Source organism: Gymnogyps californianus, chromosome 1 (assembly GCF_018139145.2).
Source record: "Gymnogyps californianus isolate 813 chromosome 1, ASM1813914v2, whole genome shotgun sequence".
NCBI lineage: Eukaryota > Metazoa > Chordata > Aves > Accipitriformes > Cathartidae > Gymnogyps > Gymnogyps californianus.
In genome coordinates, this window is record NC_059471.1 from 59,166,475 (window position 1) to 59,180,424 (window position 13,950).

At 40.4% G+C, this 13,950-nt stretch overlaps 1 protein-coding gene across 1 annotated transcript in view; it reads left to right on the forward strand.

Moving 5' to 3' along the window:
* Positions 1-575: 575 nt before the first annotated feature.
* Positions 576-13,950, forward strand: part of TM9SF2 (transmembrane 9 superfamily member 2) — a 29,223-nt gene continuing 15,848 nt past the window's right edge. Inside the window, exons 1-6 of the mRNA XM_050906543.1 lie at positions 576-753; positions 5,104-5,171; positions 6,311-6,404; positions 7,124-7,251; positions 11,654-11,783; positions 13,383-13,507. Of these exons, the coding sequence (XP_050762500.1) occupies positions 625-753; positions 5,104-5,171; positions 6,311-6,404; positions 7,124-7,251; positions 11,654-11,783; positions 13,383-13,507 (674 nt within the window). The 5' untranslated portion in view covers positions 576-624. The remainder of the gene's footprint in view (positions 754-5,103; positions 5,172-6,310; positions 6,405-7,123; positions 7,252-11,653; positions 11,784-13,382; positions 13,508-13,950) is intronic.

Genomic DNA, 13,950 nt, shown 5'->3' on the forward strand with positions numbered 1-13,950 from the left:
GTCCATAGCGAAACCCTTGAGAATTAAAAGAAAAGTACAAAATATATTTTAAAAAGAGCAAGGACCGCTGAACAGCCGCGAAGCCAGCGCAGCCTGACCGGGAGCGGGGCCAGGCCTCGCCGGGACCCCCAGGCGGGGCTCCCAGACGGCCGCTGGGCGCCGCTCCCATCGCCCGTGGACATTCCTCCGTCGTTCCTCGGCGGCCAGGGCGGGCACTCCCGCTCCCGGGGAGGGCCGGGACCGGTGGTGAAGGGGAGGGCCGGGCCGGGCCGGGCCGGCCGCGGTGGCTCACCCCTCCCGCGCCGCTCCCGGCGGAGGGCGCCGCGCTGCCATGGCAACCGGGGCAGGCGGGGCGCTACCCCGGAAGCGAACGGGCCGGGCCCGGCCCGGCTCGTCGCGTGCGCCGGCCCCCGCCCCCTCGCGCTCCTTCAGGCGGTCCGCGCGGGGTGACGTGTCGCGCGCGCGAGAAGCCGGAAGTGGCGGCCGGCAGGGCGGGGGGAGACGAAGCCGCGACCGTTGCCGCCGCGGGCGCGCGCGAGAGGCGCCCAGGGACCCTCTCCCGCCCCGCCCCGGCTCGCGCCGCCGCCGCTCCTCCGCGCCCCCACCCCCCCCCGCCGCCCCGCCATGGCTGTGCGGCGGCTCCTCATCGCCGCGGCGCTGGCGGCGGCCGCGCCCCCCGCCGCCGCCTTCTACCTGCCGGGCCTGGCGCCCGTCAACTTCTGCGAGGCTGGCAAGGAGAAGCCCGAGTGCAGGGTGAGCCTGAGGGGGGCCGGGGCCCGCCGCGCTGAGGGGAGGCCTCGGCGCCGCCCGCGCCCCTGAGGCCCAGGTTGCTGCGCGGCCTGACTCTTACCCTTCTGCTGTGGGGCTTGTGTGGGGTTTTGGGAGGTTTTTGTTTGTTTGTTTGTTTTTTCCCCGGAGGGTTTGTAGCTGCCTCGTTGTAACGTACCAAACGTCCCCGGCGGCCCAGGGGCCGTTGTTCAGGGACTTTGAGCGTGTTTCAGTTCCCGCTGTAATCGTCCATGGTAAAGTGTCCGCGGTCCCTCGCAGGGAGGGAAAGAGCTATCAGTTCATCTCGTGAGTTTACGGTCACGTTGCGGAAATAGGAAGCCCCGGCCGCTTATCTCTCGGGCCCTTTTAAATACTTGTTGGAAAGTCGCAGAAAGTAAGAAGTGCAGTGGCAGGTCGTGCCGGGGATGTGTGTGATTCTTTGCAGGAGTGAGCAGCTGATGGCTGCAAGCAGATATAAAATCAAGGCAAGCATGCGGTGATGCTTTCCTTGCTGTGTCTTCCTGGCTGCAAGAATCTGAAGTGTAGGGGCTTCTAGGCCTCAGAGTCTCAAGTGAAGCTTAAACTTATTTTCATGCCTACATAAGTGACAAGCAAAGTTCACATAACCAAATTACTTGTATGTAAGGATGTTGGCTCGTAGGGGGTCTGTACTTAAAATAGTCTTTGCTCCTTTGGGTGAGCTTTAGAAGTTGTTTGCCACTGCTGTGATGGAAATTACACCAGACTGTGCGTTAAGACTTGAATGAGAAAGTTCAAGACCAATCGCTTTTATGATCCATTGTCTTACTGCTGTTGAAAGTGGCTATCTCACATTTCCTGATCTCTCAGCTTCTGTATTACATGAAACACTGGTCCATGATTCTTCAGAATAAGAGTCTATTTAAAATGTATGCTTTTGGTAAATACCTTGCACTGACTTTATCCGTTTGCTGTCATGAATCAGTAGAGCAGGTAATAAGCCAAACGTGTAATGAAGGCGTTGTTGCTATAAATGTCTTTTCCCTTCTTTAAGTGTATTGTTCCATTCAGACCAGCCAAGTCTTGTGCCTAACACATAGCTGTGGATTTTTTCATTCTTGTTTCCGTGCTGCTTCTGTTGTAGTAGTAAAACATTCTGTGGACATTCTTTTATGGGATCACAGAAATGGTGTTTGGAAGTGACCTCAGGAGATCACATAGTTCAACCTCATGCTTGAAGCACGACTGTTGCCAACACTAGATCAGCTCAGCTCTACCCTTATTTAAGCAAGCCTTGAAAACATCCAAGCATGGAGCATCCGTCACCTCCCTGGGTGGCCTGTTACAGTGCTGCACTACCCTCTTAAGGAATTTTTTTTCTTCATATACAGGCTAAGACTTTCAAGCTGCAGTTTGTAGTTTTTTCACATCATCCCTAAAAAACATTGCTATGTTTGAATTATTCCTGTTTTAAGCTAGGATTGTGGCAGAAAGATTTTTTTTTTTTTTTTTTTAAGTCAAGTAAACCAGATTGCCTACTGTCTTTTGTAACCAACCTGAGACACTTATGGGGTGATCTTTCTCAGATCTCTGTATTTTTTTTCCTCATATAGTGTGTATAAAATGTTTGTCTCCTTATCCTGAGAGTTTATCATTTTGTAAATGTGAAGTGAGATACTTAGGTAATGTAAATCTACCACCAGTGGCTAGCTGAACATTTTAGGATAACCTCAACAGGTGTATGATTGCAGAGTCTCATTCTGAATTTAGCCACCTCATATTCCTCTACCTCGTGCCAGCCAGTTTATGTTCTAAGTGAGACGTAGGCATATGGAGAAGTCTAAATCACTCTTGACATCTAATTCTCTCCATGTAGTCTGATCCTTGATGAGGAGAAACAATATGTGATCAGATAATTGCTATATCATAATATTTACATAAGTGGGTAAAACTAAGCTTCCCTGGACAACCTTAATTTTTTTGCATATTCTCGCAGAGTTCTTACAATTGTCACTGTTGATTATGATGTCAGTAATAATATTGAATTTTCCTCTGCCTTGAGGATTTAGACCCACAGACTAGATCTCTGAATGGTACTATTTGTCTGTTATAATCTCTGTGGATCTCCTGTCCTGTATTGGTGAGATGGGATGGGATGGGATGTTGTTAGTGGGGCACATAGCTAGCAGCACACAGAATGGTGAGACTCATGACTTCCCACCTTCCCCCAAGCTGTCTGCTAATCTGCTTGGGCAAACTCAGTTTGGCTACTATTACTGTTTCTGGTTGGAATATCGTCAGAAATGGAATGTGATCTGTGCAGACTTAAATAGTAACTCTTGCCGGAACATTAAGAATCCTTACTCAGTTTAAAAAAAATACTGATGGCTCCGAAGGGGACTTGCTGTTGTATAAGAAATGATTTATCAAAGATGCTGATCTGCAGTAATGCATATGCTTCTTATGGAAAACTGGAGCATTCAGGTAAATCCTCCTCCTCCAATGAAAAATAGCTAATCTAAGGCTGTGGTTCTGTGACCAGCTGAGGCAGTCTAATTCCTTGCTGCTGGAAGTGAGAGATTTCATTCCTGTCTTCCTCTGGGCAATGTGTTCCTGGCCTCTGTATTGTCCCAGCTGTGTTACTTGTTAAATCCTTTTTTGAGCTTATTAACATGGCAGGAAACTATCCAGCTTTTTGCCAGACTAGTTTTTTTGCTGCGTTAGTGAGTTGAAGTGGCTTACAGAATTATGACAAGCGTGCACTACCCAGAGGTAAGCAGCAGGTCTGCATGGCTTAGGGCAGAGGAGGGAGGAGCAGTAAGGTGTGTCCTCACTTAGTGAGTCAGCCTGACAGCTCACAGCTGCCTACCTCTGATGGAACTGCATCCTGACTTGCACACGGACAACTACAGTGTATCAGTAAAACACAGTACCTGACTGAAGTGTCTGAGCTACAGATATGTGTGAACAATTCCATCTTTTCTTCTTTTTTTTTTTTTCCTCCAGAACTTCTTGGTTTGGCTAATCTTGAGTGAATTTTCATAGGGAGGATAAGCTCTCTTGTTGAGTCATGGTGAGAAAATAGATGGCTTGCTGTTGAAAGGGGGAGGTCTTGTTCCTGAAATCACTCACCTTCCTTTTGCTGTCTTCAGCTCTTGTCTGATTGCACAGTAAGACAGTTCAACTTGCTATGCTGCTAAAAACTGCTCTTTTAAAAATTTTTTGGGGTCTTTTGCTGTCTTAGCCAGTTGAATTGGTTTACTGTGCAAGCAGATAACTGCCAAAACCAGTGTAAGGTAAACAGTTGAAATGCATTGGGGCTGTGGAACTAGAATAAGGGAGGGGATTTTGAGACTAAGAGGGAAGAGTGGGAGACCTCCCTTTCTGTAGCAGCAGGCTACCCCATCTGTAATTAATGTGTATAGACCAAGCTAGTCTGAAACCACAGCAGACTGAATTTCAGGTTCTTACTCAAGGGTTGCTAGAGTTATTGCTAAACTTTTATAAGAAGGTGAATGTGGATATCCTTGCCTTTTCTTTGGAAAGAGCTTCTGTTCAAACTTAAAACAGTGTATCAGTCTGAATACATTGTTTAAATCCTCATAGTTCAGTTTTCAGTTGCTACGTAGATAAAATTGTGGAGCAGCTTAATTATAGGGAGAAGGACTGATCTCATCCGTACTTTCATTCGTGTTCTTTTAAGACTTTTATTACACAGAAGTTGTGGTGATGGCTAATATGGCTTTGACTTGGTACATTAAACTAAAACACTGGCAACTGTGGTAATTATATTATTCTTGTGCATGATTTCTTGCTGTCTTGTAGTTTGAATGGTTATGTGTCCTGGTTTCGCCTGGGATAGAGTTAATTTTCTTCTTAGTACCTGGTACAGTGTGTTTTGGATTTAGTGTGAGAATAATGTTGATAACACGCTGATGTTGTTGCTAAGTAGCGCTTATCTTAAGCCAAGGATTTTTCAGTTTCCCATGCTCTGCCAGCAAGCAGGTGGAGAAGAAGCTGGGAGGGAGCATAGCCAGGACAGCTGACCCGCACGAGCCAAAGGGATATTCCATAATATAGAACGTCATGCTCAGCTGGGGTTAAACCACAACATTATGTTAGCCTTAAAGTGGTTTTGTCATGTGGTCACTGTTTTTGTGATGGTTAGATAGTTTTTTACTTATGCTCTCAGCAGATACAGTTCATTACACAAGATTCTGCGTTCCAAGATGTATAATAACACAAATCTTACATTTTCAGCTTTCCTTTACCTTATTCACACAAAGCTATATATATATATCTGTCAGAATTGAAGAAGTGCTTTAATATAACTGCTGATTATCTCCACTCTTTCAGTCTGGAATCGAGCTGTTTGTGAACAGGCTTGACTCTGTAGAGTCTGTCCTTCCCTATGAATATACTGCGTAAGTATATTATACTGTTTATGTCATTTTAGTTGTCAGTTCTTCCAAAAAAATTAATTTAATTTATCTTAAAGTATTATTTACATCTTGCTATAGCAGTTTGCCAGTGAGGAATGTCTGTCTATTTTGCTAACATAAGTTTATAAATACAGAATTTTCAACGAGCAGATGGATGCATACGTTGCTTCCTTCTTCTCTGTTGTCTTTGCTCACACTTTAGAAGTAGTGCATGGATTCGTAGGACCTCATGTAAGTCGAATCACTGCTTTAGAGTAACTTACGGTTAAAATGGGGGGGGGGGGTATATATATAATACTTACTCTTCTGCATTAGTTGTCATTTTATAGATCAAAGTATTACTGCTGTCTTTAGTAGCCTATAGCCAGATGAGTTAAAGTGGTAATGAGGTGTGAAATTCCCATCAATTATCTTAATGAGGTGTTAAATGTTTTCTTGGTACACATCATAGGAGTGCACAAAATATATCAGTGCCTGGTACAACTATGTGAAGTTGTTGCTTCAAAGAATATTTTGACTGTTAATATTTAAGAGGTTAAGCACTAGTTACGTCTACACTTTAATGAACACAAATGTGATATACTTGAAATTAGGCTGGAAAAACTTGGGGATGTGCTATTAAATGTGTTGGTGAATAAAACTGCAATAACCTTTTTATTTAATAGTGCTTGTTGTAAAGAAGCTGTCTGTATATGGGGGGGGGTGGGGGGGTGGTTTTTTTTTTGCTTTTATTATTCCCCCCGGCCAAGAATCTGGCCTGCATGCTTTTTTTCTCTGAGCTGTCATGAAACTGTATGTGAAGGTTTAATTCTTGGCTAAAATCCCTGTTCAAGTAGGAAACTTCTAATTACTTAAGGAAGCTTTTATGCTACCATGTTTAATATAAACTGAGTTCTGAAATAGCTGATTAAGAGATTTGATTGTTGGTTTTGTTTTTTTCAAAATGGGACTGTGATTTTCACACTTTGCTTTGCAGGTTCAACGAAGAAACTGTTATATAGAAGGAAAGCTGTATAGTTCCTGTACTTGTGATGAAGTTGTTGATTTGGGAGCACTGTTTGAGGTCTAATATTTGCAGCTGAGAATATTTTATTAACTTTTGTATCTTTTCTCTAATTCAGGTTTGATTTTTGTCAAGCGGAAGGAAAGAAGCGTCCCTCTGAAAACCTTGGCCAAGTATTGTTTGGAGAGAGGATAGAACCGTCTCCTTACAGGGTTTGTTCTCTGACAAGGGGTGTTCGTTAATACGTACGTTCAAATATAACCAAAGGAGATCAGAATCTTGAAGATCCCCTTCACAAGGGCTTTATCTCAAAGAGCTTCAAAATCTGAAATTCCACATAATAGAAATCTGTCAATTAACCTGATTGTAACTATGCACCTTGAATCATGAAGCTGTAGCCTGAAATGCCGTGGAGGTTGTCTTCTCTCTTTGGAACCTGCCAAAACCTGATTCTTGCTCCTCAGCTGTCCCCTTGTTAGGGGGAGTTGAGTACTCTTATTTCTTGGAACCAGATCTGAAAATACCGCAGCTGTAAAATGAAAGAATTAGAAATGGTGTTAGCTAGCTTGTCTTTTCTGGTGACTGAAGCTCTCGCCTTCTGTCCTACATGTAGTAGGAGAGAAAGTTATCAATTGAATCTGCCTGGGACAGCATTGCAGCTGTGAGGTCAAATGACTTGTCTGGTAAATCATTGTGGAAAACAAGTTTTAATCGGTAACAAGGAGGTCTTAGTGTAGTGTTCATACAGTAAGCACAGGAGGGTTTTACAGCACACCCTCTGGAGGGTTAATATAGATAGTCTTGGTAATCTGTTAGGTGTTTTTATTATAATAGTATAGGCAATTATGAATGCATAGGGGAAACTTGTTAAATACTGAAATGACAAAGTTTGTTACTACCTTTTTGCTCATATGTCTTTCATTTTTCTTAGTTCACATTCAACAAGAAGGAGACATGTAAATCTGTTTGTACAAAAACATATGATACCACAAAGCCAGAAGATAAACAGAAATTAGACTTTTTGAAAAAAAGTATGCTACTGAATTACCAACATCATTGGTAAGTTGATATCAAAATTCATAGATTGATTAGTCTAGTATGTTGGTGATAATTTAGTTTATCATTTTGTATTTGCCAGTTAATACAGATTGAACACTAGGTATTTGCATTGAATCTATTCCACTTCTGTTCTTGCAAAAGCTGTTATATTGTTTGTTGTCTTCATAAAAAAATTCCTTCACTTGAAGGGTAAGCACCAGGTATAATGGAAATGAGTCTGTTTCCAAACATAAAGCTTTGTGTGTTTTTTGTGCTGCCTGTGTGCTCACTGTAAAATACTGCTGTTTCTTTGCATCTGTAAATGTAGAAGTTAATCCTGCCTTAGCTTGAGAAGAGTCTTAAGGGACCTTCATTCTGTTGGTATGTCATCTTTGTTTTCCTCGAGAGCCTTTGCACTGCCCGTCAAATGTTGTGTCCAGGAGATAGGATCAACGGTTCTGAAAGAGTGTTATGCACAGTTTGTTTCTCTTATAGGATATGGAAGTGAAAAGTGGCCAATGAAAATTAATTAATGAAATAATTTTGAGGAACGCGTGAACACTTGGTCCTTTCCTATTCTCTGAGTCCCTCTGTAACCACCTGAGTCGTCTTGGAGCATGCTGGGGCTCTGTTTCTGCTTGGACATTGAGGTCCTCTTACGATGGGCATTAAGGATGGGGCAAGGCTGAATGTGTACACTGAATCTCATGCTGATTTTCAATTAGGATGTAGCCATGCTCTGCACCCCACATCCAAGAGCTGGGAAATGTTTATCAGCAGGCTCCGTCTTGACATCGGAAATACTCAGCCACGCTATTGGTGTTTGTACAGCGCTTTGTATGTTGGTATGCTGTGCTAACAGCAGCCTTTGGGTGCAAGGGTAGAAGGAACAACTTGGGCATGAAGTTGTCAGTTCCTGTGGCACGTCTTTGCAAGTAATATATGAGCGTAATTGACCGATGTTGTCCATATGGTTCCAAACATGTGCTCCCTGCTTCATGGAAACAAACATTTCAGTCTTCATCTAATTAGATTAAAACTTTCTGGATGTATAAGTAAAAATGTAGGTGAAATGTTGAATGTTGCCACTGTCATTAAATGTTTTTCTGTAATGTCATATTCCATTTCTTCAGTTTTGAAACAGCCACCCATGCTGGAAAGGCAATGAGTGCATTTTCTACTGCTCTTGGGAACCGATATGGGATATCCCTTTTAGGGATAAACTATGGCTCACTGATGTAAATCTTTCTGGGAACCTCTTGAAAATTAGTGTAGTTGGAAGTTGATAGATTAGGTCAGAAGGCTTCACAGGCGATAGCCATATGTTCATGTAGGTGAACCAGGAAGTAATAAAGAAACCCTGAAAGGTACAGCTACTTTTGCAGGGATTGAAAGTGTATATGCCTAATGCTGAAATAAGTAGAGCTTCAAACATGCTGGATTTGGTTATATTCCTATTAAATACTGCATATATTTATAATATTTACACCACTTTGAATTTCAGTGATGCATGTTGGTCTGGCATAAAGCTTCAGCTTTAAAAGTTTGTGTATGTTTTGGTGTATAAATGAAAAATAGTTTCCCAAGGCTATGATCCTATCACTCTTTGAAAGAAATTAATTTTTTTTAGGAAAGCCCAAAACTTAAGCTGACAGAAACTGAAACAGAACTGTGTAAAACTAATCACACAGAAAAGTACTTTAAACTGTTTTTTTCCCCTTAAATTGTTTTACAAATATACTTAGTGTATTTAAGTATATTTTTTAGCCTGTACAGCTAACTTGATAGGACTGTTCAGATTTTAGTAAGATGTAGTTCTGTTTTTCAGTGTGAAAACTTCCCTTTAAATTTAGGGTACTTCTTATATTCTTAGTTCTTTTAATAGTACTTCTACTTTTTTTTTTTTTTTTTTTTTTTTGCTAGGCCCACTGCCCTAAAACTTTAGAACCAGTGGCATGAAGAATCCCTGTTTATGTCTGTATGGTAATGATAGCCCTCCTCAGCCACAGCTTCACAAAGTGGAAGTGGCTGGATTTTGTGATGAATGATGCATGGTCCAGGAGTATGGTACAGGGGTATGTTGTACAGGGATCAGCAAGGTAGCATGAGGATTTAACAGAGGTTTATTATCCAGCTTCAATTTATCATAAAATTCCTGGGGAACACAGATGGTGCAAAGTACTTGTAAGGTTTTAAAAGCCACTTAATAAGATTAGAAATTGACATACTGAATTGGACTCAACAGCTATACTGATATCTTGGCTGACAATGTTCATCACCAGATGTTCTTGAGAGACATATAAGAACACTGTTGTATAGCATATTTGCCCCACATGTATAATCTCTTCAAGTCATTTTAAATTTGAAGATTAACTGTGAAAAATTATTTGCTGCTTAAACTATCAGTTTGTTTCAGCATTGCTGCTTGAAGGCAGCTCAGTATGTCTTTGCTGCAGAAGATGCAAGGGAAAGCCTAATGCTTCACCTGCTTTTGATTATGAAATTAAAATACTAACAAAAGCAAGAGGTATCTCTAGCATATATTGTGGAGGTAAAGTTCCAAATATGGTCCAAGTGTAACAAATCTGCGTCTGGAATAACTCCTAATTAGCAACTTCATTGTACCCTGTAGTAGCATGGTGAGGTGAGTAGGATCTGGTTGCTGCTGCTGCTGCTTGCAACTATGATAGTCTTTGGAATCTCCTGAGAACCTGGAAACTGTGTTTTTTGGAGGGCCTGTCTTCACCTCTTCCACTGAGTCAATATGAGCCAAGAACATTGCTTCTTATTTCTGCCTGGTAGCTAATGGTAGGGATAATACAGATCGCTTTATGTTGTGTGAACAAAGGCAGCACATACCGTTCTTTTTACCCCCATCTATTGATGCACTTTAAAAAATAGTGCTACTTTAGAGACTGTTACAATACGCAACAGACTAAATAATGCTTTGGTTTTGTTGTCTGAGGTCATATTTCCTGTGTTTAATTAGGTATTTAAAAGTACCTAATGAGGTATTATCAGGTATCTGTTAACATTAATAGCCTAGTGGTTATAATGATGAGACGTTTAATTGTAAAGGATATTCAGTAGCTTGAGAAGTTTTAAAAAAAGACATGTGGTGTTAACTTGCAGTGGGATGTCCTTTTTTTGGTCTAGTGATGTACAAAAAGTGGCCGTTGTCTCATGTCTTCATGTGTGAAGTTTATTAACAGATCTTTAAAAACATACCTTGGAGCAATTAATGTTGCCCTAAGGACAGCTACTGAATTTTAAGTCTTCTTTGAATGACTTTCTTTTGGGATTTATCTTTCAACTAGTTAAAACAGTTCATAACATAAACAGGTTTGTTTGGGGGGTTGGGGGGGGGTTATAGTAGTCCCTTTTACAAAGGGACAGATCACCATGTTGGGTACCTTTCTCTATGTTTAAAAGTATATTTTTGGTTTTGACATTTGTACTGTTTGTAGCATGTTGGATACTGTTTCTATCTTACTGTCTAATAATTTTCTGCAATTCCTCATGGGAGTGTGGGGTTCCTCCACACATTTTTCATTGAAACTGAACTATAAACCTACTGGGCTCAGGACTTTTAGGTAATATGAATATGAATCTTGTGAGGCAATAATATAAAAGCAGCAGGTAGACAATGGAGGGAGGTTTGAAAATTATTACTTTCCCATGTAGTGGCTTACAATTTTTTGCTCATGTAAACCATCTAGTTAAAATATTCCATACTCTCAAGGAACTACAACTGAGGTCAATGGTCAGGAACTCACCTAAATAGCAAAAAAAAAAAAAACAAACCCCAAACAAAAAAACTCCCTTGCACTTCAGCTTTAATGCAAAATAAAAGTTTAGAGAGTGCCATGAAAAATGTATTTTGCAATGGAATGAGAAAGCTGGAGAATTAATAATATGTGTGTGTAGGCAACTTTTTTTGTTTTGTGTTTTGTCTTAAACTTGAAATTATCAAGTTCATTTTAGCTGGTTTAGTGGATGATTTTGGCCATTTTTAAAGACAAAATAATGAAATGTTAAATTGTTATGACTTTGGAGTGGGAGAGTTTTATGTATTGAGCTATATTTGTAAGGGGACTATAGAAACCAGTCCAGTGAATAGAATGTTTTGGTGGTCACAGAGTAAGCCTCCTATTTCCAAGCCACCTTCTGAAGAAATAGATTGATTTTTTTAAATATTTTTTTTCTAAAAAAGATAAAGTTTCAGTTGAAGAGCTACATGCTTATTTGGAAATGGGATTGGCAGTCAGTGCAATTCCATGGGTTAAGATCTGAAAGAAGTATTATTCTTGTAGATAATCTTCCAATAATGAATGTAGCAAAGTTAGATTAATATTAATCTGGTTTTGTTTCCATTACACTGTGTATTTTGAAAGATTGTGAAGTGTCACTACGCTTTTTACAGGATTGTGGACAACATGCCTGTGACCTGGTGTTATGATGTTGAAGACAGCCAGAGGTTCTGCAATCCTGGTTTTCCTATTGGCTGTTATATTACAGAAGATGGCCGTCCAAAAGATGCCTGTGTTATTAATGTATGTTTATGCAATTATTTTTTTTTAATATCCCCTTTTTACTAATTTAAAGACTGGCATTTCTCCTATGTCATGTTTCTACGGTGAGTCCTCACTATCTTAAGAACCTTGTTGCCTAAAACTAGGTGTTTTGATGTCTCTGCAAGTACCACAGTTTGTAAGCCTCATCTACGCCTAAGAACTTTGTCTCTTCTGTTGCATAATACAAAAGGGCTCTAGAAGATAGAGAGAGGAGAGGAACGTGCATAGCATTTAGTACATGTAAGGGGTGAAGGAGAAGAAAAACATGTCATCCTTCATTGCCTAAGAAGTCTAAGTATTTGCAGGCTTGGACTTTACTTTTTTGTGGGATAGAAGTGTTTTCATGGAAGCAGGTTTGCATAGAAATGTTTGTACCTCTGCATGGAAATGAATACTTCTTGAAGGATTGCTTTCCCTAAAACTGTGTAGGCTAATGGAAGAAGGCAGACGTAAGATTTCTGAGTGAACAAAGTTTCTCCTGTGAGAGACAGATCTATTGGATTAAGTGATGGAGGTCCAGATAAATGCACTGTAAGAATTATGGAGATAAGAATGCAATAGAAAGTCCAGGATGTCTTTAGATTACCGCAGACCTCTTCCATGGAGAGGTTGCTGAGAACCTGGAAGAGGGTTTTGGTTTTATCAAAATGGTTAGTTTTACTTAATGGATCTTACCAAAGATGACAGTTTCTGCAGTTTCTAATTTTGTTTCCTTGCCTCCATAATGAATTGGTTTCAGAGGCTCCATATGAATGGATGCATTTATGATCAAATACGTAATCTGGCAGTGTTCTTTTAATCTTGTTTAAATATTTGTTTTTAATAAAAGGAGAATAACCTTTGAAGGCGTAACTGAAGGACTGCAGAAGAACACTTTGTTTATAGAAATATTCTTATAATTAGGGTGCTTTGTAGAAAGGGGTGGGGATAGAACCTGAAGAAGTACTAATTGAACTTCAGTAGATATAATGCTTGTGATTTAACATCATCTTTAACTGAGTAAATTCCAAGCTGATGTTTCCCTTCACCTGAGATTTGTATTCAGCATTCTTGGCTGCTGCTTGCAGTTCATCCCTGTGCATCTTTGGTTTCAAATGTCAAGGTGGTTTTGTCACAGAGAGTAGTTATTTGCATTGTTTGTCTTGGAATGTTCTGTTTAATCGATGAAAAATATACACGTTGTTTTAAAATAGCTGATGCTTATGAAACGCTTCTGATATGAAAGTTGTCCCATAGTTATCTATTCAGTTTGCTACTTCAATTAAATAAATGGGACATCTTCAGTTACCAAAATATTTTAATAAATATATTTATAAATACTTTTTATATTTAAATACATTTTTCTACTTTTCAACTGTAGTAAGACAGTTCTTAGCATTAACTTTTCTAGTTTGTCTTTTTAACGCAAGGCTTTAATGCAAAGACTTTACTATCTTTGTATTCCTAGAATCCTGCATTCATCTTGTAGAACTTCTTGACGGAAAAACTGTACACAGTCTAAAATTCTGTTGTGTAAGCTTCTGCCTAAGGCTTTTAGATGTCTTTTTGATTGTTTAACATCATCTTTTAACATTGCAGTCAGAATTTCATGAAAAAGATACTTTTTATATCTTCAACCATGTTGACATAAAAATATATTACCATGTCGTGGAAAATGAAGCTCTGGGAGCAAGACTAGTTGCTGCTAAACTTGAACCAAAAAGGTTAGTACTCGGAAGTAACTTGTCATCAAATAGTGGTCCATCCCAAGATACTTGCTTTGATTTGGGAACCTGTTGCTAGTCAGAAATGTTTTCAGATATGTGACCTGTAGATTAGCTTTCCTCTTGATTGATGTAGTGTAACGTAGGACAGTCTAACATAAATCTGTTCTGAATTCGATAGATCTTTGTGCACTATTTCCTATTTGGGCCAAAAAAAGATATGATAAAACCTGGAAGTGGTGTGTATTCAGTGAAGCAACCCTCATTTCCCTACTGGGGAACATTTTGTCTTGTGACAAAATAGGCCACCAGTGCCTGATGCAGGAGTAATCGGGGTGCAACATTTGATGTCTTCAGCAATCGGGATTTGAATGGAATCATTTGACAAATATACTCGTCAGTTGTTCTGGTGTCTGTGTGGCTTTTGCACGACTGATGTCTGT